Source organism: Terrapene carolina, unplaced genomic scaffold, assembly GCF_002925995.2.
Source record: "Terrapene carolina triunguis isolate 2854851 unplaced genomic scaffold, T_m_triunguis-2.0 Scaffold62, whole genome shotgun sequence".
Classification (NCBI taxonomy): domain Eukaryota; kingdom Metazoa; phylum Chordata; order Testudines; family Emydidae; genus Terrapene; species Terrapene triunguis.
The window spans coordinates 57151561-57175195 of NW_020664413.1; the positions used below are offsets into that span (position 1 = coordinate 57151561).

At 48.0% G+C, this 23635-nt stretch overlaps 1 protein-coding gene across 1 annotated transcript in view; it reads left to right on the forward strand.

Annotated features, from left to right (window-relative positions):
* Nucleotides 1-20302: 20302 nt before the first annotated feature.
* Nucleotides 20303-23635, forward strand: part of FAM117B (family with sequence similarity 117 member B) — a 78692-nt gene continuing 75359 nt past the window's right edge. The window contains exon 1 of the mRNA XM_024217735.2: nt 20303-21037. Within this exon, the coding sequence (XP_024073503.1) occupies nt 20419-21037 (619 nt within the window). The 5' untranslated portion in view covers nt 20303-20418. The remainder of the gene's footprint in view (nt 21038-23635) is intronic.

Consider the following 23635-nt stretch of genomic DNA (forward strand, 5'->3'; position numbering starts at 1 on the left):
GCGAGCACTTCCTGGTTCGACTTATCGCGTCCAGACAAGAGGCGATAAGTCGAACCCAGAACTTCGATTGCCAGCCGCCGAACTAGCGGCTGGGTGTAGACATACTCTTAGTGGGCTTCTACTCAGCAAGATGGTGAAAAGGAAACTATACATATTGAGGCAATCCCTATGTCAGGTTGAGACTTTACCAAATTACATAAAGACACAACTATCACTTTGTGGTAGGAAATTTCAGTTTGATCTCCACCAGGTACTTCTAAGCAGATCTTTTCCCAGAGACAAGAACTCCACCCTCCTTCTGCTAGAGTCTACTCAAATAGAGCTAATTGGTTTGTCTAACTAGAGGATTAGTAAATATACAACCAAAACTATTTCAAAATCTCTTCCTTTATAATGTGTAGAGACAATATTTATTTGTATTTCATACTCCCTTTAATGTTATATAAAAACAAACAAAACAAGACTGAACTCTTGAGGACAAGGACCATATTTTCACTACATTCTCTAAAAGCCCAAGTATATGTATAGCTTTCTATCAATCATTTATAGATCATTTATCACCACAGTATGGTAATTGGATAAATGATATCTGAGCTGCCATCGTTATTTCCTATTCTAAATATACTCATGGTGTGGATAACTTTTAATAGCAGCCACTGTAAGTGCCACTAATAAAGAGTTCTCTCTTATTCAAACGGAGTCTTCTGTCTTGAAATTGGAACTAGAGAAGCACACTTTACATCTCCATATAAATATGGGTCCCACCTCAATCGTGCTGCTATAAGCAGCTATGTGGCTAGACTTTAAAAATCTTAAACTTTCCCAAATACACTTAAGGAAAAATAATTTGCTTGCTCATGGCCACACCCCATGTTTAAAGTTGGAAGATGCACTTTTTTCTCCAAATACAAATTAACATTCAGTACATTGTCTGCAACAGGTAAACATATATTTTATTTTCTTGTGCTTTGTTTAGATGGAAGGGAGGCTAGTGTCTGACTCCAAAACCAAAAATCAGTAGGCCTCAGAAATCCTGTGGATAATATCTTTTTTACTGCTGTTGAATCTTTCCCCAAACAGAAGTCCATAACAGGTTTCAGTCACTTCATTCTAGTTAAGGGAAAATGGACCACATTCCCCTTCAGATGCTTTCTAGGCTGCTCCTTATCAGGCAGAGGGATGAGTTTTGAGTAACCCAAGTCCCTCATTCTCCTCAATAGCTGAATCTTGCCCACAATGAGGCTGTCTCTTAAATCAGATCATGAATTCATTATGTATGCTATAATCATGTAAATACATGTAGTGTGTTGACTCTTGAAGAAATTAGCCTGGTGCCTCTTCCTGAGTAATTACATTGTTATAAGTGGGGTGAAACCTTGTTATGGGTTGAGTTAAAACCTCACTGAAATTGATAGGTTTGAACATTACTCTTCAATTAACAAAACTGCAAGGTTATGGCCCCCCGCAGACAAAAAAACTGGGAGAGAGACATGCAGCTGGAAGGAGCAGCTTAAAGCACAGGGTCTGACCCATGAAGAAACCTGGGAAGAGGTTTTTGGAGTGTGGGTGCAGGCTGAAAAAAGTGTGCTTGGTACTGTGAGGAAAAAAAGCTGTTTCCTGCTATTTGATTCTCTCTGTATTCAGAGACACAGGATTTTCTGCATTCTTTGTAGATAAACAAAACTGCATCAAAGAAATACACGACTATCACCAATTTCTGCTCCCAACTGGAACATCCCCAGAGCTCCAAACTTTGACTACCTACTTGGGTAAAAAGGGGCAAGAATATGTTGCATATGGTGGGCTTGCAGGTGGAAGTACTGTCTGCTTTTTTAACACTGTTACACTGGAGAACAGGGGTTGCCAGACAAACATGCATTATCTAAATGGAGGTAAGTGGATCAAAGGCTTGGGATACTGTTTTATACTAAAACATTTTTTAAAAGGCTTTAATAATGTAAATGTGGTGGTGCTTCTTGTTCAAATTTGTAACAAGATTTTATTTATGGTATCTACTTTGATTTATATTCAAGCACACATCCATTGCTCAGGTTGCTTTTACATAAGTTAAACCACACAATATCAAAATATCTCCCATCCTTCAGTCCACCCACCTCCCCAGATGTCAAGAAGAAATAAGTTTTACAGCTCCTCTGGAAGGTTAACAAATGGAGGATCTTGCAGACCTAGGTGCAAGTTTCAGAATCAAGGAAACCTCAGAGTCCAAAGCTTTATTAGCAGTCCCTCCTGTTAAAAGAGACACCAACATGAAATCTAGTCAGCTAAAAAAATGTAAAGTAACTGAATATTTTGCCTGCTCCTGTGTCACCCACAGGGGTGCTGACTAAACAGGGGATTTATATGCAAAGTTCTGTCACATGGTTGTGGGGTGGAGTCTAATTTTTGGATTAGAATTAGAATTCTCCAATCTTTTAATTACAGCAATCATAGCTGTTATTTGTAATAATAGCAGGTTAAAAAGATTCAGACACAAGTGTGACTTCTAAAGCATCCCTTTAAGCCTGGAAGAGCTTTAACTCTATTGCTTTCCATAACGGCTGTGCTGTTGCATGGGGAAAGAGGCAGTATTTTTGGTAGCCAGGTCCTCCTAACCCATTGATTTAGGTTTGGGACAAAGTTGTAATGTGTTTTGAAATTACTTTTGAGTGTTGTCTGTTTTAACAGGTTTTTTTCTTTTTAGCATAATGCTATTTCTGTGTACGTTAGGTTAAGTAGTGGACAGTTCTACTCACAAACCCTTGGTCCTTGGTCTGAAAAAAATGCCTGTGACATTATTGGTTTTAACTGAGGCCTGGTCTACACTGGGGGGGGAGGGAAGGGGGAATCGATCTAAGATACGCAACTTCAGCTACGAGAATAGCATAGCTGAAGTCGACGTATCTTAGATCGACTTAGAATCACTTACTTCGCATCCCCACGGCATGGGATCGACGGCCGCCGCTCCCCCCGTCGACTTTGCTTCCGCCTCTCGCCGAGCTGGAGTTCAGCAGTCGAAGGGAGAGCGATCGGGGATCGATTTATCGCGTCTACACTACACGCGATAAATCGATCCCCGATAGATCGATCGCTACCCGCCGATCCAGTGGGTAGTGTAGATGTACCCTGAGTCAGGACTGCAGGTTTGGCCATTTGTTTACTTAGATTTCTTTCTTTGATTTCTCTGCTTTCTGTCTTGGTTACTATTTTGCCCCTCTCCCTACCTTGTTTACCTTCATGTTTTATGTACATTCCACCTGATTTGAAAACTCTTCTTGTACATTTTACCTTTCTGTCTCTAGGGGCATTAAGAATTTACTACCTGACATGCTTTTAAGCAAACCTAACTGAATGAGTGTTGTGTATTTAGCTCTTCTTGGGCACTGTTTGCAATACATGTATTTAACAGGATCCTTGTAATACTGGTAGATCTAAAATTAAATCTACCAACAATAGCTTTGCTCCCAGGACGTGAATCAAATACCCAGATTCAAGAAACTAGAATATTGGGAAAAGTTAGAATTTGGATCCAAACTTTGTGGCTTGGAACTTTATTTAATTTTTAAAAGAATCTAAAAATCTTTCAACCTGCCTATAATGTCTTCTCAAACGTTTGAGATCTCTGGCTTAGTTGCTTATATCACTTCCATGAGTTGTGGGAGTAAAATCCTGTTGTAACACATTCATTACAGCTAACACAAATGAATATATGAAGCATGTGCTGTTTGTTTAGGACTGGGTACATGACTTTACATGCTGAACTTTGACTAGGCATAATGCATGTAAAGCCATCACAACTGTTAATTAGTGAACAGTGTTTTTAAATGCTTTTGTTTTTGTTTCTCATAGCAACCATATGGAACTGGGCCATTTTTTTTCTTGGGGTGTGTCTATAATATGGGGAGTGCTATAGCCCTTACTGAAATTTCTATTGATAAGTACAGTCAGAATTGTGTTCCTTGCCATACACCCTACAAACAAGCATTGATCAATGTGCCTTTTACCATTTGGTCTTTCAGGTGCAGTAAGAGCTCTTGTGTGAAATTGTTATGAATGTTTTTATGCCTTCTCTGGTTCTTGTAGTGTGTTTGGTTTAAAAAAAAAAAAAAGTTTTAGCAACTTGCTACCAAATGAAACAAATATTTCTGGAAGAAGTAAAATTTTCTCAGGTTCTAAAAGAGTGGGGAATAACAGCAGCAATGGCAAAAAATAAGTAGAATTTCCTAGGTGAAGACAAGAGGAATGGTACAGAGATGTGACAGGTGTACTAGGCCCAAAGGCCCCCTACTGGAAGCCTCATAAGAACAGCCATACTGTGTCAGACCAAAGGTCCATCAAGTCCAGTATCCTGTCTTCTGACAGTGACCAATGCCAGGTGCCTCAGAGGGAATGAACAGAACAGGTAATTATCAAGTGATCCATCCCCTGTCACTCATTCCCAGCTTCTGGCAAACAAAGGCTAGGGACACCATCCCTGCCCATCCTGGCTAATAGCCATTGATGGACCTATCCTCCATTAATTTATCTAGTTCTTTTTTGAATCCTGTTATAGTCTTTAACAGGAATGTCCACACAAATGGACTTTACTAAAATAAGACAGGAGATCTACATTACACATTTCACCTCTCTACAAAGGAAAAACGACCGTAAGCTATCTAAAATCCTACCTGCCACATGGGGCCACAACAGGAGTACCCCTAACTCACCCAGCAATATCGTCAATTTATCCAGCTACACACACAACCCAGCAGAAGAGTCTGTCCTATCTCGGGGACTCTCTTTTTGCCCCAGCACCCCCACGAACATGATACAGTTCTGCGGTGATCTGGAAGCCTACTTTCGCCGCCTCCGACTCAAAGAATACTTTCAAGATAACACTGAACAGCGCACTGATACACAGATACCCTCCCACCAACAACACAGGAAGAAGAACTCCACATGGACTCCTCCTGAGGGTCGAAATGACAGTCTGGACCTATACATAGAATGCTTCCGCCGACGTGCACAGGCAGAAATTGTGGAAAAACAACATCGCTTGCCTCATAACCTAAGTCGTGCAGAACGCAATGCCATCCACAGCCTCAGAAACCACCCTGACATTATCATCAAAGAGGCAGATAAAGGAGGTGCTGTTGTCATCATGAACAGGTCTGACTACCAGAAGGAGGCTGCCAGACAACTCTCCAATACCAAATTCTACAGGCCACTTTCCTCAGATCCCACTGAGGAATACACTAAGAAACTGCACCATCTACTCAGGACACTCCCTACACTAACACAGGAACAAATCAACATACCCTTAGAGCCCCGATCGGGGTTATTCTATCTACTACCTAAGATCCACAAACCTGGAAATCCTGGACGCCCCATCATCTCGGGCATTGGCACTCTCACTGAAGGACTGTCTGGATATGTGGACTCCCTACTCAGACCCTACGCCACCAGCACTCCCAGCTATCTCCGTGACACCACAGATTTCCTGAGAAAACTACAATGCATTGGTGACCTCCCAGAAAACACCATCCTAGCCACCATGGATGTAGAGGCTCTCTACACAAACATCCCACACACAGATGGAATACAAGCTGTCAGGAACAGTATCCCTGATGATGCCACAGCACAACTTATTGCTGAGCTCTGTGACTTTATCCTCACGCACAATTATTTCAAATTTGGTGACAATATATACCTCCAGACCAGTGGCACCGCTATGGGCACCCGCATGGCCCCACAATATGCCAACATTTTTATGGCTGACCTGGAACAACGCTTCCTCAGCTCTCGTCCACTCATGCCCCTCCTCTACCTACGCTACATTGATGACATCTTCATCATCTGGACCCATGGGAAGGAGACCCTGGAAGAATTCCACCATGATTTCAACAGCTTCCACCCCACCATCAACCTCAGCCTGGACCAATCTACACGGGAGGTCCACTTCCTAGACACCACCGTACAAATAAGCGATGGCCACATTAACACCACCCTATACCTTAAACCCACCGACCGCTACGCCTACCTTCATGCCTCCAGCTTCCACCCCGGTCACACCACACGATCCATCGTCTACAGCCAAGCACTGAGGTACAATCGCATCTGCTCCAACCCCTCAGACAGAGACCAACACCTACAAAATCTTCCCCAAGCATTCTCAAAACTACGATACCCACACAAGGAAATAAACAAACAAATCAACAGAGCCAGACATGTACCCAGAAGCCTCCTGCTACAAGACAGGCCCAAAAAAGAAACCAACAGAACTCCACTGGCCATCACCTACAGTCCTCAGCTTAAACCTCTCCAACGCATCATCAGTGATCTACAACCCATCCTGGACAATGATCCCTCACTTTCACAGACCTTGGGAGGCAGGCCAGTCCTCGCCCACAGACAACCCGCCAACCTTAAGCATATTCTCACCAGCAACCACGCACCGCACCATAACAACTCTAACTCAGGAACCAATCCATGCAACAAACCTCGATGCCAACTCTGCCCACATATCTATACCAGCAACACCATCACAGGACCTAACCAGATCAGCTACAACATCACCGGCTCATTCACCTGCACGTCCACCAACGTTATATATGCCATCATATGCCAGCAATGCCCCTCTGCTATGTACATTGGCCAAACTGGACAGTCACTACGCAAGAGGATAAATGGACACAAGTCAGATATCAGGAATGGCAATATACAAAAACCTGTAGGAGAACACTTCAACCTCCCTGGCCACGCAATAGCAGATGTAAAGGTAGCCATCTTACAGCAAAAAAACTTCAGGACCAGACTCCAAAGAGAAACTGCTGAGCTCCAGTTCATTTGCAAATTTGACACCATCAGATCAGGATTAAACAAAGACTGTGAATGGCTTTCCAACTACAGAAGCAGTTTCTCCTCCCTTGGTGTTCACACCTCAACTGCTAGCAGAGCACCTCACCCTCCCTGATTGAACTAACCTCGTTATCTCCACACTGATTTATACCTGCCTCTGGAGACTTCCATTACTTGCATCTGAAGAAGTGAGGTTCTTATCCACGAAAGCTTATGCTCCCAATACTTCTGTTAGTCTTAAAGGTGCCACAGGACCCTCTGTTGCTTTTTACAGATTCAGACTAACACGGCTACCCCTCTGATACTGTTATAGTCTTGGCCTTCACAACATCTTCTGGCAAGGAGTTCCACAGGTTGACTGTGCATTGTGTGAAAAAATACTTCCTTTTGTTAGTTTTAAACCTGCTGCATATTAATTTCATTGGGTGACCCCTAGTTCTTCTGTTATGAGGAGTAAATAACACTGCCTTATTTACTTTCTCCACACCAGTCATGATTTTATAGACCTCAATCATATCCCCCCTTAGTCATCTCTTTTCCCAGATGAAAAGTCCCAGTCTTTAATCTCTCCTCATACGGCAGCCATTCCATACCCCTAATCATTTTTGTTGCCCTTTTCTGACCTTTTCCATGTCCAATATATCTTTTTTGAGATGGGATGACCACATCTGCACACAATATTCAAGATGTGGGTGTACCATGTATTTATATAGTGACAATGTGATATTTTCTGTCTTATTATCTATCCCTTTCTTAATGATTCCCAACATTCTGTTCGCTTTGTTGACTGCTGCTGCACATTGAGTAGATGATTTCAGAGAACTATCCACAATGACCCCAAGATCTCTTTCTTGAGTGGTAACAGCTAATTTAGACCCCATCATTTTATATGTATAGTTGCGATTATGTTTTCCAATGTGCATTACTTTGCATTTATCAACATTGAATTTCATCTGCCATTTTGTTGCCCAGTCATCCAGTTTTGAGAGATCCTTTTGTAGCTCTTCACAGTCTGCCTGGGACTTAATTATCTTGAGTAGTTTTGTAGCATTTGCAAATGTTGCCAACTCAATGTTTATCCTCACGGTCCTACCATACCCCACCCCAGGTGAGTCCTCCAAGGTGCTTAGAGAGGCTGAGTGTGAAGCAGCCAATCAGAGCCCAGCAGGCTCATATGAAAGGAGCTGCTGGAGCTGAGAAGTTCAGTTGCTGGCTGGAGCCAGAGGAGCAAGGCTGGTGCTCTTGGTTGGCTACTGGGACTCAAGCAAGACTTCAGCCTGAAGTCAATGTAAAGCTGAACATGGTGGGGCTGCGGGGAAGTAGTCTAGGGAACAGTAGCAGCAACAAGTTAGTTAAAGGGATGCAGCAGGTGGCTGCTATTTGTAAGGTCTCTGGGTTAGGACCCAGTGTAGCGGGTTGGTCCAGGTCTCCTTCTGCCCTTCCCTGCTCTATCAGCCGGCAGGTGAAGTGGTTGAGTGCCCTGAGAAGGGAGATTACACAGGTCCAGGGAAGAAGCTGAAGACCCCAAAGGGGGTCAGTATGCATTGAACTTCAATACCCTGGAAGAGGGATGAACTGAACTGAAAGAGTGGGTCAGTTGTAGCTCGCTATAGAGTGAAGAGTCTACAGGGAGGAACCCCTGGGGGCACTACTCCTTTCCAGAGCAGGGACTATTTGAGAATCAGCCCAGAGAGGGCTGCAGAAGATCAGCAAGGGTACTGTGATAGGCCCTGTTGGACTGTATACCGTAGTCTATTTTATTTCACACATGGACTGTGTGAGATTCAGCTGGAGGGCTGAGTCACTGGAAAACCCACCTGAAAAAGAGAAACTGTTGGTGGAGAGCACTGCAAGAGCAGAGAGAGAGCAGGCATGTGTACACCCACTAGGAGGCGCTCATGTGATGAGAGGCCTTGCCCAATAGGGTTAATGTAACTTAATGCTTTTAGAAGTGAGAGAAACCTTGATGCATTGGAATCACCAGATACAAGTTTGAAGTAGGTTTAAATACTATGGGCCTGATCATCACCTCCTACAGAAAAATCCTCACTCTGAGGATAAGTTTGCTGGAAACTCCAATATTCCCTTGATGGAATTTTCTTCCTATTCTTCTCTAGAAGCAGAAGAGTATCTAACCTTGCACTGGAGAAACAGGTGTACAAACTTCAATTGTACAATAGAAGGAAAACACAACACACCAGCAACACTAACACAAACTCATGTATAATTTCAGAGGTTTATCACATGTAGAATCTTTTATTCATTTGATTGGTCACACACTTAAATCTTGATTTCATTTAAGGCATTTTTTGTTGTAATTTTTAAACTAGCTAGTTTCCATTGCAATCTCTTGCAGCAGCAACACTGTAATAATCTCAGCTTGTCCCTGATTGGGGAGAACGATCAGTAGTAGTATGTAGGAGAAAGTGTGTGTGTACACACAGCCACAGCCTAACTGTTTGGAGAAGGAGTGAGCTGAATAGGAGGATTGCTGACCTGCTTGTTTTTAAATTTAAAGGAGAAAGTAGGATTTTTTTCCCCTATAAAGTAGATTTGAGGAAGCTAGAAAACATACTTGTTAAGTAAATGATTGTGTATGCTTGCATCTGTTTGGACATGTATTTTTCAATATTATAATTGTACTCCATTGTGACTGAACCAATGGCAAACTGCTCCAGAGATCTCTTCCTTTGTTCATTTAATCTCATTTTAGATTATGGGATATGAGACTCAAGGCCACCTAGAGGCAATAGGAGTTTGTTTTTCACAGAATGAAGCTGTTCCACAAAGTCTTTCATTCCTTGGGTTCCATTTTACTGGTATAAGAAGTGCTATATTAGTCCAAATCCTATTTGTCACCTTCCTTGACCCAATGTAAAAACTGAGGACAGAATTTAGCCCAGTGGTTGTGACCTAATTGTGTAAGGAGAACAAGAGTTGGTCTTTCATGTTAAGGCAATGAAACATTTTAAGTATCATACTGACCCCCAAAATCAAGTATATCATAAACCCACAAATCCAACTCTTGGGAAAAAAAGAAGAGCTAACTTTACTCTGCACATTCCTTGGCCATTCTATTCTTAAAAGAAATCCCCTCAAATCCAGGAAGTGGAGCTGAAAATTATGTAGCTGCCTCCTCTAACATTAGACCATGTATTCATGTACAACAAAAGGCCTTACTTGCCTGGGATAGAGGTCACTTTTTTTTGGCGGCATTGTAGGCCTTAAATGACCAATGTGCCTTAGCAACACACCAGCACAGTGACCTTTCTCCAATTGTTTATTTGGTGGTTCTTTCTTCACCACACCAAACCTATGGAGATTTCACCATATATGTTTGTGGATTTTGTTTCCTCAACTCTTCCTTGCAGTAAGCATGTACGGTATTATCAAACAGGATCCTTTTTCATACTTGTCTACTTGCTCCTTGAGTGAGGGATGCTTTCCTGCTCCCTTATTTTGCTATGTGGTTATAGTGCATGATGCATGTAATTATGCCTTGACCTTATTGGGTATAATGCAAATGATCCTTCTTTCTATTATATATGAAATCAGTGGTAAAATTCCCAGAGAACTGAAACATTCATGGACATCCTTAAAATTAAGAACCCTCAAGCATACAGCAGATAACTGGCATTTGGAACACTATGCAGAAGCGAGTTGAGTAGTATTAGCAATATCAAGGAAAAGATGGCTAGTCACATGACAGACATTACTATCGGGGTATCTTTGTTGAACGTTGAGCAACAACTGCCAAGAAAAAGATGGACTAGACGGCATTGTGAGTCTGTTTGTTTACACACACACACACAAGTGTATGCACTCAATATACATATAGTACTATATAGTCAAAAATACGGCCTTTAATGTGTATAAAATTGTATCCAGTTGATACTTGATGAGGAGATTGAGCTTGTAAAACACTTTTAAAAGCTCTTTGTCATATCAATACATCCCTTGTACAAGAAAGGTTAATATTTAACACTTAAAATGTCTTATTCTTATTTGTGAAGTACCTGAAGGGTTTTTTGTTTTGTTTTTTTCTTCATTTTTGTGAATTAGGTGATCTTATCTCCATTTTACAGATTGAAAAACTGGGTGGAGAGATTAAAACCAATATTGTCAAATCTCAGGCATCTAATTCCAGTTTTAGTTACCCGAGTAAAAATGGCTTAACTTTTGAAGTGATGAACACCTACAATTCAATCAGTGGGTGCTGTGGGTGTTCAGAAAATCAGGCTACCTGTATTTAACTGGCTTGACGTGGATTTAGGTACCCCTGGGTGACTCATAGGAGGGACACAAAGAGGGCACCAGCTAAAGGGGGGAGCAAGTGACCTTCCCACGTGACTCCTCCCATGGCCCCTCCCATGACGCTTCCATCTTATTGGCCTGGAGTGCTTTCAGGACCATGACTGGATCACCTACTCCAAAGGAACGCTCTCTGGCATGTTTATCATACCAGGCCTTTTGCTCTTGCTCAAGAAAACCTACAGGATACTCAACAAGGGCAAGGGAGTTTTTGAGGGTGTTTTGCAGGTTGGACAAAGTCCAAAATGTTAGTTCCTGGAGAAGATGTAACCCCCTCCCATTGCTGCTTTACCAACCGTAATGGCCCCTTAACTTCATGGCCATAAACGAGTTCAAAAAGTGACAATCCCAAACTGTGATGTGGTACAGCCCAGTAGGCAAAGAGTAACTGCTGCAACACTAGGTCCCAATCATTAGAGTGCTCATTCACGAAAAGTCCCATTAAACTTTTCCACTAGGCCATTTGTTTGATGGTGGTAGGGGGTGGCAACCAAGTGGTTTACCCCATGAGCTTCCCAAAGACGTTTCATGGTTACTGCCAGGAAGTTAGTTCCCAAATCTGTAAGGATATCGGAGGGCCAACCTACCCTGGCAAAAATGTCTGTCAATGCCTGGCTTGCACTTTTAACCCTGGTGTTTCTTAGAGCTACTGCTTTCGGCCATCGGGTGGAAAAATCCATGAAAGTCAGTATGTACAGCTTTCCTCTGGGTGTTTTCTGAGGGAAAGGACCCAGAATATCCACAGCTACACTCTGAAATGGAACCTTAATGATGGGGAGTGACTAGAGAGGGGTTTTGACCTGGTCTCGGGGCTTTCCCACCTTCTGGCACACCTCACAAGACCGGACATAGGTAGAAACGTCCTTGCCCATCCCCTCCCAGTGGAATGACTTCCCCAAATGGTCCATGGTCCTGTTCACCCCAGCACGGCCCCTAGGGTGATCGTGGGCTAAGCTCAAGAGCTTTTCCCTATACTTAGTTGGAACTACCAACTGTCTCTGAGGATTCCAGTCCTCCTTGTGCCCACCAGAAAGGGTCTCCTTGTATAAGAGTTCTCCTTCTATAACAAACCTGGACCTATTAGAAGAGCTAAGAGGCAGTGGGTTGCTCCGTGCCGAGTCTCTCATCCGCTTCCTGCTCTGCCTGGAACTGCTCCCTTGATGCTGGAGACATTAGTTCCTCGCTGGGTTGTGGACTTGGCCTTGGTCCCACTGGAAGCGATACAGGTGATGGGGTTGTTTCCATTGACTGTGAACCGCTCTCCACTGGTGCACTAAGTGGTATTTCAGGCTCTGGTTCAGCCTCTTGCGTCAGTTCAGCTGTTGCTGCAAGTGCAGGCTCTGTGGCGCCCTTTGGTGCTGGCTCCCCTGACTCTGGTGGGGTTGCAAACACTGGCTTCCAGGAACTGGATCTACAACTGCTGCCACAGACTCCGGTCTGGACTCTCGTTCCACCACCTCTGGCTGGGTTCCTGTAGGAGGCTCAGGAACGGAGTTAGGTGTAGAGGCCTGTTTAGCCTGGCTGCAGGTGACCATCCCCACCCTTTTTGTTAGCCTCACATGGTTGGCTGTCTTCTCCCAGCAGCATGGGAATGGGATAATCGTCATAGACTGCAAAAGTCCACATTCCTGACCAGCCCTTGTACTGGACAGGCAACCTGGCTGTAGGCAAGTTAAGAGTTGGCCTTAAAGGATTGCACTGTCACTTGGGCCTCTGGGTCGATGAATTTGGGGTCTACCAGGGATTGGTGGATAGCTGACACCTGTGCTCCAGTGTCTCTCCAAGCAGTAATCTTCCTCCCGCCCACACTCACAGTTTCCCTTTGCTCTGGGGGTATTTGCGAGACATCTGGGCCTGAAGGCTCTTGGTGGGACTCCGGGGTGATGAGTTGTAGTCGGCTGGTGCTCTTGGGGCAGTTGGCCTTCACATGCCCCAGCTCATTACATTTAAAGCATCACCCAGCTGACTGTGGGCTGGGGCAAGGTGGGTGGTTGGAGAGTGGGGTGGTGGGATGAGAGGGCATCTGGGGTCTCCCTGGCTGTGTGGAGGACTCTTGAGCCACCTTGAAGTCCCTGGGCCTCCACACCCCTGCCACCCAACAGAGGCACTTTAGACCCCAGCCCCTCTGAGGAATTATCAACCTCAGGGTAGACAGGACGAAATAGGAACTCAAGGAAGAGATCTCATCCCTCCTCTGGCCAGGGTTCTGGCCAGTCTAAACTCTCCTCAGGCCCAAAACCAGCCTTTTGAAGGTGCGTCCAGGGGTGATGCACCAGTGCAAAGACTGGATCCATCCCGCCTTACCTTTTCATCCTGTCTATCTACCAGGTGTGGGCCCGTATTACGTTGGACCGCTGGGTGCTATGCATGGTAGAGAGGGGATATTCACTCCAGTTCTCTGCCCTCCCGCCCTTCCACGTCCCTCTCCAGGGACGCTTCTCACGAGCAACTCCTCATACAGGAGGTGCAATCGCTCCTATCTCTGGGGCAAGTGGAAGAGGTTCCTCAGGAGCAGAAGGACAAGGGCTTCTATTCCCAGTATTTCCTAATACTGAAAGCCAAAGGCGGGCTCAGGCCCATTCTAGACCTGCGAGAGCTCAACAAGTTCATGAAGAACTTCAAGTTCCACATGGTCTCCTGGCCTCCATCATCCCTTCCTTGGATCCAAGGGACTGGTATGCTGCCCTCGACTTGAAGGATGTGTACTTTCATATAGCAATCACACCATCCCAAAGAAAATACCTCAGGTTTGTGGTGCACAACAACCACTTCCAGTTCACATCCGACGAAGTGGGCATTCACCCACGAAAGCTTATGCTCCAATACATCTGTTAGTCTTAAAGGTGCCACAGAAAACTCTGTTGCTTTTTCCAGTTCACAGTCCTTCTGTTCAGCCTGTCAGCGGTGCCTCAAGTATTTACCAAGTACATGGCAGTCGTGGCCATGTTTCTGCGCAGGCGCCGGGTACAGGTGTTCCTGTACCTTGACAACTGGCTGATCAAGGACCACTCCAGGGCTCAAGTGGATGCACAAGTCGGATTCCTCATTGCAACGTTCTACGAACTGGGCCTTCTCCTGAACGTGAGGAAGTCAACTCTGTCCCCTGTTCAGAGGATAGAGTTCACTGGGGCAGTGCTGGACTCGACCCACACCAGGGTGTACCTACCAGAATCGAGGTTCCGGGCCTTGTCAACACATTTGGAGTCTCAGGCAGTTCCTCACCACCACAGCAAGGAATTGCCTCAAGTTCCTGGGACACATGGCCGCTTGTACCTATGTGGTGCAACACGCCAGGGTCAGTCTCCGGCTGCTCCAATCGTGGCTAGCCTCAGTGTATCGGCTGGTCAGGGACAGTTTGGACAGGGTCGTGACTTTGCCTCTCCCGGTCCTCGACTCCCTTCTGTGGTGGCTCAAGCCACAGCTAGTGTGCGCAGGGGTCCCCTTTGTCAGCCCCCAGACAACTCTCTTGTTGGTTACGGATGCATCAGACATGGGCTGGCGGGCACACCTGAGAGACCTCAGGACACAAGGCCTCTGGTCTCAGGTGGCGCTTGCTCTCCACATCAATGTCCGAGAGCTGAGAGTGGTATGCCTGGCATGTCAGACTTTCTGAGCCCACTTAAGTGGGAGATGTGTATCCGTGATGACAGACAACACCATGGCGATGTTCTATATCAACAAACGGGAGGGGGAGGGGTGCACGCTCCTCTCCCCTTTGCCGGAAGCCCTCATGCTGTGGGACTTTTGTGTAGATACACCTGCAAGCATCGTACCTCCTTCAGGTACAGAACGAGTTAGCAGACTATCTCAATAGGCCGCTCCACGAGTGGTCCCTATGCCCAGACGTCACAAACTCCATTTTTCCATCAGTGGGGGTTTCCTCAGGTAGACCTCTTTGCCACACGGCACAACAGGAAGTGTCAGCAGTTCTGCTCCTTCCTGAATCACAGCGTGGGCTCCGTAGCAGACATGGTCCTCCCTTTCCTGGGGAGGCTGTAGGGCATAGGCGCTGACTTCCCCGCTTTCCCCTGGGTGTTCCACCTTAATTCCCTCCCCCACCCCCGGCCCTGCCCCCATTCCAACCCCTACCCCAAAGCCTCCGCCCCCTCCCTGCCCCTATTCCAACTCCTTCCCCAAATCCCTGCCCGGCCCCGCCTCTTTCCCGCCTCCTCCCCTGAGCACACCATGTTCTTGCTCCTCCCCCCTGCCTCCTGGAGCTTGTTAACGCTGCCAAATAGCCAGGCAGGAAATGCTGGAAGGTAGGCGGAGGAGTGGGAAAGCGGCATGCTCGGGGTGGGGAAGCTTGGCTGCCAGTGGGTGCAGACCACCAATTTTTCCCCGTGGGTGCTCCAGCCTCAGAGCACCCATGGAGTCACTGCCTATGCCGCAGGGCCGTCCCTAGGCATACGCAGAATACGCAGCTGCGTAGGGCACCATGAAATTTGGGGTACCCCTAAATTGCCCCAAATTTCATGGTGCCCTAGGCAGCTGCGTGCTGCATACGTGGCAGTACCAGCTCCGGCGACAAGCCTGATCCCTCGGCCGGCCCCCCCCGTGGGCTGTGCCCACTGCAAGGGGCAGGGGCATCCCTAGGGGAGTGTGGGGCCCCAGACAACTCCCTCTGCCCCACCTTTTAGCCTTCCCCCCTGCTCCGCCCCGGCCCGCCCCCATTCCGCCTCTTCCCCCGGTGACCCCGCACTCACCGGCAGCGGTGGGAAGCAGAGCAACCCGGCCCCAGCCCGCTCTACTCCGCCAGCTCCCAGCCACGTCGCTCCACTTCCCGCTGCCAGTGAAAGGACCACCCCCCGCACTCACCGGCAGTGGGAAGCGTAGCGACCTGGCCCCAGCTCGCTCCACTTCCCTGGCCCCAGCCGTGTCACTAGGGTGAGGCGGGGGGGTTGGGGAAAGGACCGCCCCCCGCACTCACCGGTGACGGGAAGCTGAGGAGTAGAGCAGGCTGGGGCTGGGTTGCTCCGCTTCCCATCGCTGCCGGTGAGTGCGGGGGGGGACCCCTTCCCCCAAGCCCACTCCCCTGAGCGACATGAGTGGGGGTCGCGGAGCAGGCTGGGGCTGTGTTGTTCCACTTCCTGCTCCTGGCCCCCCGCTAATCCCCCGGGCCACTCTGGGTCTGTGGGGCCCCCCACAGCTCCTGCCTCCCCAGCCCTGCAGGCCTTGAGCACAGCCCAGAACCTTGGGAGGGGCAGGTGCTCAGGCTGCGTAGGGCACCATAATTGTTAACCCTGGGAGGCGGTCTCCTATACATGTTCCCACTCACCCCTCTCGTTCACAAAGGTGCTCCTCAAGATACCAAGGGATCGAGTGGTGGTAATATTGATAGCCCCAGCCTAGCTCCGGCAACACTAGTACGCATCTCTCCTGAAATGTCTGTGGAAGCCCCAGTGACGTTGCCGCTCTTCCCTGACTTAATAACTCAGGATCACGGCTGTCTCCAGCACCTGCACCTCACGGCGTGGAAGCTCCATGGCTAAATCCGGTGGAGCTTTCCTGCTCGGACCAGGTTAGACAAATCCTGTTTGGCAATAAGAAAACCAGGGCCACCTACCTTGCCAAGTGGAAGAGATTCTGAATCTGGTCGGCACAGCACCGTTCGTCCCCGACACTTGCCTCTATTCCACTCATATTGGACTACCTTCTCCATCTCAAGCAGCAGGGACTGTCCGTGTTATCAATAAGGGTTCACTTGGCCGCCATCTCTGCCTTCCATCCAGGTGCAGAGGACTGGTCAGTCTTCGTCAACCCTATGGTCAGCAGTTTCCTCAAAGGTCTTGACAGGCTATATCCGCAAGTTCGACAGCCAGTCCCGGCCTGGGACCTCAACCTGGTCCTTTCCAGGCTCATAGGACCACCCTTTGAACCGCTAGCGACATGCTCCCTGCTCTACCTCTCGTAGAGAGTCACATTTCTGATAGTGATAACCTCAGCCAGGAGGTTATCTGAGCTCAAGGCCCTAACATCAGCGCCTCCTTACACTGTGTTCTATAAGGACAAGGTTCAGCTCACACCACACCCAGCTTTCCTCCCGAAGGTTTTCTCCCATTTCCACAAGAACCAGGACATCTTCCTCCCAGTGTTTTATGCTAAGCCGCACTCAAGCGGCAGGGAGAAGAGACTTCACTCATTGGATATCCGCAGAGCATTAGCCTTTTACATCGAGAAAACAAGGCCATTCTGAAAGCCTGGACAACTTTTCGTGGCTGTGGCAGACAGAATAAAAGGTCTTCCAGTCTCTTCTCAATGAATTTCATCGAGGATCACATCCTGCATCCAAGAGTGTTACAAACTGGCAGAGGTGCTTGCCCCTCAGCTCACTCCACCAGGGCGCAGGCTTCTTCAGCAGCATTCCTGGCGCAGGTTCCCACCCAGGAAATATGCAGAGCGGCGATGTAGTCGTCCATACACACTTTCACCGCGCACTATGCCATCACCCAGAAGGTGAGAAACAATGCGGCCTTTGGTAGAGCAGTGCTCCAATCAGTGGACAACTCCGACCCCGCCTCCGTAACTTAGGCTCGGGAGTCACCTGATTGGAATTGACATGAACAAGCACTCAAAGAAGAAAAAACAGTTCTTCGAGATGTGGTGTTCATGTCCATTCCAATATCCACCCTCCTGCCCCACTGTCAGACTAGCTGACAAGGAGGAACTGAAGGGGGGTTGGGTCAGCAGGGTACTATATTGAGCGCCGTGAGGGCATGACTCCAAGGGGTGCCCAGACCGACCCTACGGATACTGCTAGGGGAAAAATCTTCCAGCTGTTGTGCATGTGGCGTGCGCACACCTGATTGGAATGGACATGACCACATCTCAAAGAACAACAGTTACGAGAAGGTGAATAACCATTTTTTCAGGGTGCGGGAGGAGGCTCTGGGCTGGGGGATGGAGCCGAGGGGTTCAGAGTATGAGTGGGGGCTCTGGGCTGAGGCAGGGGGTTGGAGTGTGGGAGGGGGTGCAGGTTCCAGGGGGGGCAGAAATGAGGGGTTCAGTATGCGGGAGGGGGCTGGGGAGGAGTATGTGACCCTTCTTGACCTTCCCAAGTGTCGCCTTTGTAGGTACCCAACTTTAGGCACTGAAGTTTGCAAATTTTGGACTAAATGATTTGCCCAAAGCAACTAAAGGAGTACCTGAGATGGGCAGAGAACTCAAGTAAAATGTACTGTCACAAACATAATGTGGCTAAGTTAACACTGCTGTACAGATCTTTACTATTGAATTTCCTGACCTATGTGTGGTTAATTTTATTGCATTAACTTTTTTGCATTTAATTTCTAGCATTGGAGAGAGGTGATAAATCGTGAAGAAGATTGTCTATTATTGCTCAAGGACATTCACTGAGCAATCCTCGCTGCCAGTGACAAATAATATCATATATGGAGCAAACCCAAAGAGCAGATAGTGCTCCTCAGTTAAAATGATATCTTATTTGTGCCTGTTACCAGTCTTTCACACATTTAGTGCGTAAAATAGTTTCACCTAAATTACTTTAGTCTTAAGGCCTTCCTGAGTTCATGCCCATAACCACTTATCTGAATATTTGGTATTAGCACAAACATGTATAAGGATTGTTTCCATCAGAATATTTTTCCATAATCTTTTAATTAAAATATTTTTGAAAACACTTAATACAAATAAGATAATGTATACTAATAGAGCAGGGCTAAGCACAGTAACAATATATTACTAATAATTTATGGGATACAATTTAACATTTACTTGATTATGGGATTATAAATAGGTAATCACACTGATAATATTCAATAGCAATATGGTGTTTGCAAGCCATTATTGAAGTGAGTTTCAAGTGTAGAAAGTTCTTTTCAGTAACAAAGAAGGAAGGGTATTTTGCCAGTTGTGGTAGGTAGGGAGCTATGGTAAGAGAGGTTCATGTATCAATTTTGTCATGGTTTGAAGTTGAAGAGCTTTTCTTTGTATCCCAAATAATCTGAACATATGAACTATAAGGCAGTTAAGTTATTTTTACAGGTTTCATTGTAGGGATATGAAATAGGAATCTATCAGATAACTAATGCTGAAACAATTACAGCTCATACTTTTTGCTGTCTCCCGAATGTCTTCCAGATAGCTGGTATCATTAGTAAAGCCAATTAGCCAGAGTGATGTTTTAAATTTGGTGTTGAGTAACTATGCTCTCATTACTGGTTTACTGCATTTAGAACTAACAACAATTAATTGGGCAGTTCCACACTAATGAAAGATACTTAGGACAGCTTGATGACAATTCTTGAAGACCTAGGTTCAATTCCCTGTTCGTCTTCCGACTTCCTTTCTGACTTTGGACACCTGACTTGGTCTCTCTGTCCCCTAATTTCCCATCTGTAAAATAGGGATTATAGTAGTCCCTGGCCTGGGGTGGGCAGGGTGGCTCCAAGCAGAAATACATTAAAGAACCCTGAGTCCTTGTGGTGACAGGGGCTAGCTATGTACCTTCACTTGAATTTTAGACAGATTTTGTTAGTTAGTTAGAATGAGTGAGTTGTGTAACTGATGCAAAAGACTACATGTGCACATATGTGATCTAAATCAAAGATCTGTTCAGAGAGTGGTATGCTACAGCACTGCTTGGATTTAAATCCCTAACTCACTTTTGCAGGCCACTTCTGTACCTCATAGCTCTAAAATGGCTTGGTCTAGAAACGACCCACTTACTTGTGGTAGCTGCTGAGAAATGCCTTTGGTAAATGTGTGGAGCCAGTGCAGGGGCGGTGGGTGGGAGTGTGAGTACCGGTTGGGAGTGAAGAACGAGCTTGCTTGTAGCATATAGATTTATAACCATAACCTACCTGGCCACCTGCTGGACCGAGGCCGAGGTGAGGGGCGTGCATGGAGGAACGGAAGCCTGGGGCCCGTCGAGGGAGACAAGAGCCCAGGTGAGGCGGGCTACAGCGTGAGGCAGCACGGGACTGGGCCGGTGGTGTGTGCAGGGGCTTAGGGCACGCGCACATACCGTGGTGCCGCTTTAAGAGCCCGCACCCGGCCACTCAGGAGCGCGCCCCGTAGCCAATCAGGACGCTGTAGCGGCGCGAGCGGGGCTGAGGCGTGTCCAATGGCAGGCGGCGGAGGGCGGTGCGGCCGTCCGGGGCACTATTGTTGATGAGGCACACGGAGCAGGCGGGTCGGCTGTTGGCAGCGCGAGGGGCCTTGCGCTCGGGGAGGGGGGGTGCGAGGTGTTTACACCCCCTTGAGGAGCCGTCCGCGGTCTCTCCCGGAGCCCCACTTCCCGGCGCCGGACACGCAATGTCCCACCAGCGCGTGAGGCGCAATGGCTCCCCCACCCCTGCTACCTCCTTGGGGGGAGGGGGGGCAACCGTGGCGGCAGGCGGGGGAGCGGGCAGCCGCCTGCAGCCCATGCGGGCCACGGTGCCCTTCCAGCTCAAGCAGCAGCAGCAGCAACATGGCAGCCCCACGAGGAGCGGCGGCGGCGCCGCGTGCGCCTCAGGCGGGGGTCTCTCACGCGCGGCGCCTGCCTCGCGCAGCACCAGCCCCACGCGCGCAGCGCCCCCGAACGGCGGCAGCGCGCGCGCCAGCCCCGCGGTGGCCACGCAGACGCCCGGGGGAGGGGGTGGCAGCGGCCCCGCCGCCTCTGTCTCCTCGCGTGGCAGCCCCACGCGCGCCGGCGGGGCGGGAGCGCGTGGGAGCCCCCCGCGCCCTCACCAACTGCCGCCCCCTCCTCCTCCGCCGCCCCCTCCGCTGCCAGGCTCTGTTCTGTCCCCCTGCGCCTCCCCCGTCCCGCCTTTGCCGGAGGGCAGTGCCACTGCCTCGGCTGGCAGGGTCCGGCATCGCCAGCGGCGGCGCTCCCCAGAGCAGGGCAGGAGCTCCCCGGAGAGGAAGAGCCCCAGCTCCCCCGTTTGCAAAGGTGAGAGAGTGTGAGTGTGTGGGCAATGGAGACCCTAGTGAGGAGGCCCTGGGGCGCAGCCTTTCCGCTCTTGGCAGCCTTGCTGGCCCCCTTCGTCTGCGGGACGATGGTGTGACAGGGGGTGGCAGCAAGGCCCTATGTCTGTGAGTGGGCCCAGTGGTAACGAGGGGGGGGGGATGGTAGCTGGGGACCCTGTCAGGTGGAAAGGTGGCTGGCTTGGGCATTGGAAATGTGGGTCATGGTGGTGATGGTGGCTGGGGCCCAATAGTGGTAGGGAGAGGTCCGCATGGGGCAGTGGAAACGTGGGTTGTGGTGGCTCAAAGCCTGCGTGGTTAAGGTGGGTAGGAGATGTCCTCATCTCCTGGGGGTGATGGCAGTGCTTGGCCCAGTGTGGCTACACTGAGTGCTGAAGTGCCACTGCATCCAAGGTAGTAGTAGAAACTTTTTCTGTCAGGGTATGTTTACACTGCAATTAAAAACCTGCAGCTGGCCCATGCCAACTAACTCAGGCTTGTAGGGGTTGGGCTAAGGTGTTGTTTATTATGGTGTAGTTGTTTGTGCTTGGGCTGGAGCCTGGGACCCCTCAAAGGAGTCAGCTGGCATGGGCCAGCCACAGATTTTTAATTGTCATGTAGACATATCCTTACAGTAATGGATGTTCCAGCTCCTCAGCATATCACTTGCTGCAGAGGAAAGTATTGTTTATTATGGGCCTGAAAGTCAGGACATTTTGTGTTCTAAGCCTGGTTCCTCCACTGACTTACGTGTCTTTGAGCAAGTCACTTGAGAATCAGACAAAGTGATGTCTGTCTGTAACTTGGGAATAATGATTTTTGCTTTGGTGGCAGAGGGTGACGTGATAATTAACTTTTTGCACAGCAATTTACGTACATAAAGTTCTATGTAAGAACAAGTATTTCTGGAGGGCAGAGGAGGTTTGGGAGGGTGAGGAAAAGATGGGGATGCGCTCAGACTTGTCTGACTTTTTCTTCAGGACCAGTTTAACGTCACTTACTGGCTTGCTGTAATGTTTATGTAGTGAATGGCTGATGGTACTATTACTCTTTTCACTTGCTAGTTCCATCATCTTTCAGTTACAGAATGGCAGTATTGCAGTATTTTTTTATGCTGTTCTTAGTATTTACAGAAAGCAAAAAGCGTAGAGGGAGAAGAAAATGAGATAAAATACTCAGCCCTTCTGTAGAGCACTGGTTCTCAAACAGGGGTCCAGGGTCCCCTGGGGGTCCCTGATCAGATTTCAGGGAGTCCACCAAGGACCGAGCTTGAGCCCCCGCTACCTCCACCCCCTGACTCATGTCAATGTGCCACCCAGCCTTTCTGGGTTTTGGGGGGACACAACCAAAAATTGCAGCATCACTGCAGAGGAGAGATCTCCCCCTGCTATCAGAAGGAGTTACTTCACAGACATTGACTCCATGAGCAGGCAGCAGCTACCCCAGGGGAGACACCACTGCTCTGCCATGCTACTACATCAGCACTTTAGGGAGCAGGGTCAAAAGGAAGGTAGAAATCTGGGGGACGACGACACATGACTCCGTGTCCCCCCATTGCCCCATGCATTGCCTCTGATTGGGGGGGTCTGCAGGTTTGTCTATTTAAGTTTAGGGGCCCTGGAGTAAAAAAAAGGTTTTGAACGACTGCTGTAGACTACTAGTCCCAATTCAGACCCATGAGTTGTGTGATACTTGGAAACTGTTGTCTAGATTGTAAGATTGCACTGGGACCATACAAAGGGAACAATGAGAACTCCTTGATTTTCATCATAGTGCTGCCCATGAGTCTGTGATCAGGAGGAGGTAATTGAAGTATTAATTTTAGGGAACTCACAATTTTTTTAAATGTATGTGCAGTGCCCCTCTCTCTAACTGCCACCAGTGTCAGCCCGGCAGAATAATGTGTATGCAGGGGAGTGATGACAAACTTTCAATATAATGAAGCATTTTGGGAACAGCACATGCTACTATTAGTAAATTGTGTAGATAATTAAAATATATTTACTAGGAAACTAAAACTTAAGGGATATGTAGAAGCTGAAGATGGTACTAAATGCTTGCATATGCACTTTTTTTTTGCCTTAAATAGTGTGTGTGCAGGAGCACTCCTCATACTTTAGTTCAGGGATCTCAAACTCAAATCACCACGAGGGCCACATGAGGACTAGTACGTTGGCCTGAGGGCCGCATTACTGACACCTTTTTCATACAAAGATACAAAAGACCCCCCCCCCATGCCCCTGGCCAACCTCTTCCCCAAATCCCGGCCCCAGCCCTGCCTCTTCTCCGCCTCCTCCCCTGAGCGTGCTGCGTCCCTGCTTCTCTCCCCTCCCTCCTGGAAAGTCCTAAGCGCCGCCAAACAGCTTTGTGGCGGCGGGAAGCGCTGGGAGGTAGGCGGAGGAGCTGGGACGCGGCGCGCTTGGGGGGACGGAGGTGGGATGTGAGGGGAGCTATGGCGGGCCGCAGGAAATAACTCCGCGGGCTGCGTGTTTGAGACCCCTGCTTTAGTTTGTGTATGCTGAGCTTATTGTACATACCAGGGGCTCTTTGCATCCCTGCATTCCACCCACAAGCTCCTTTATGC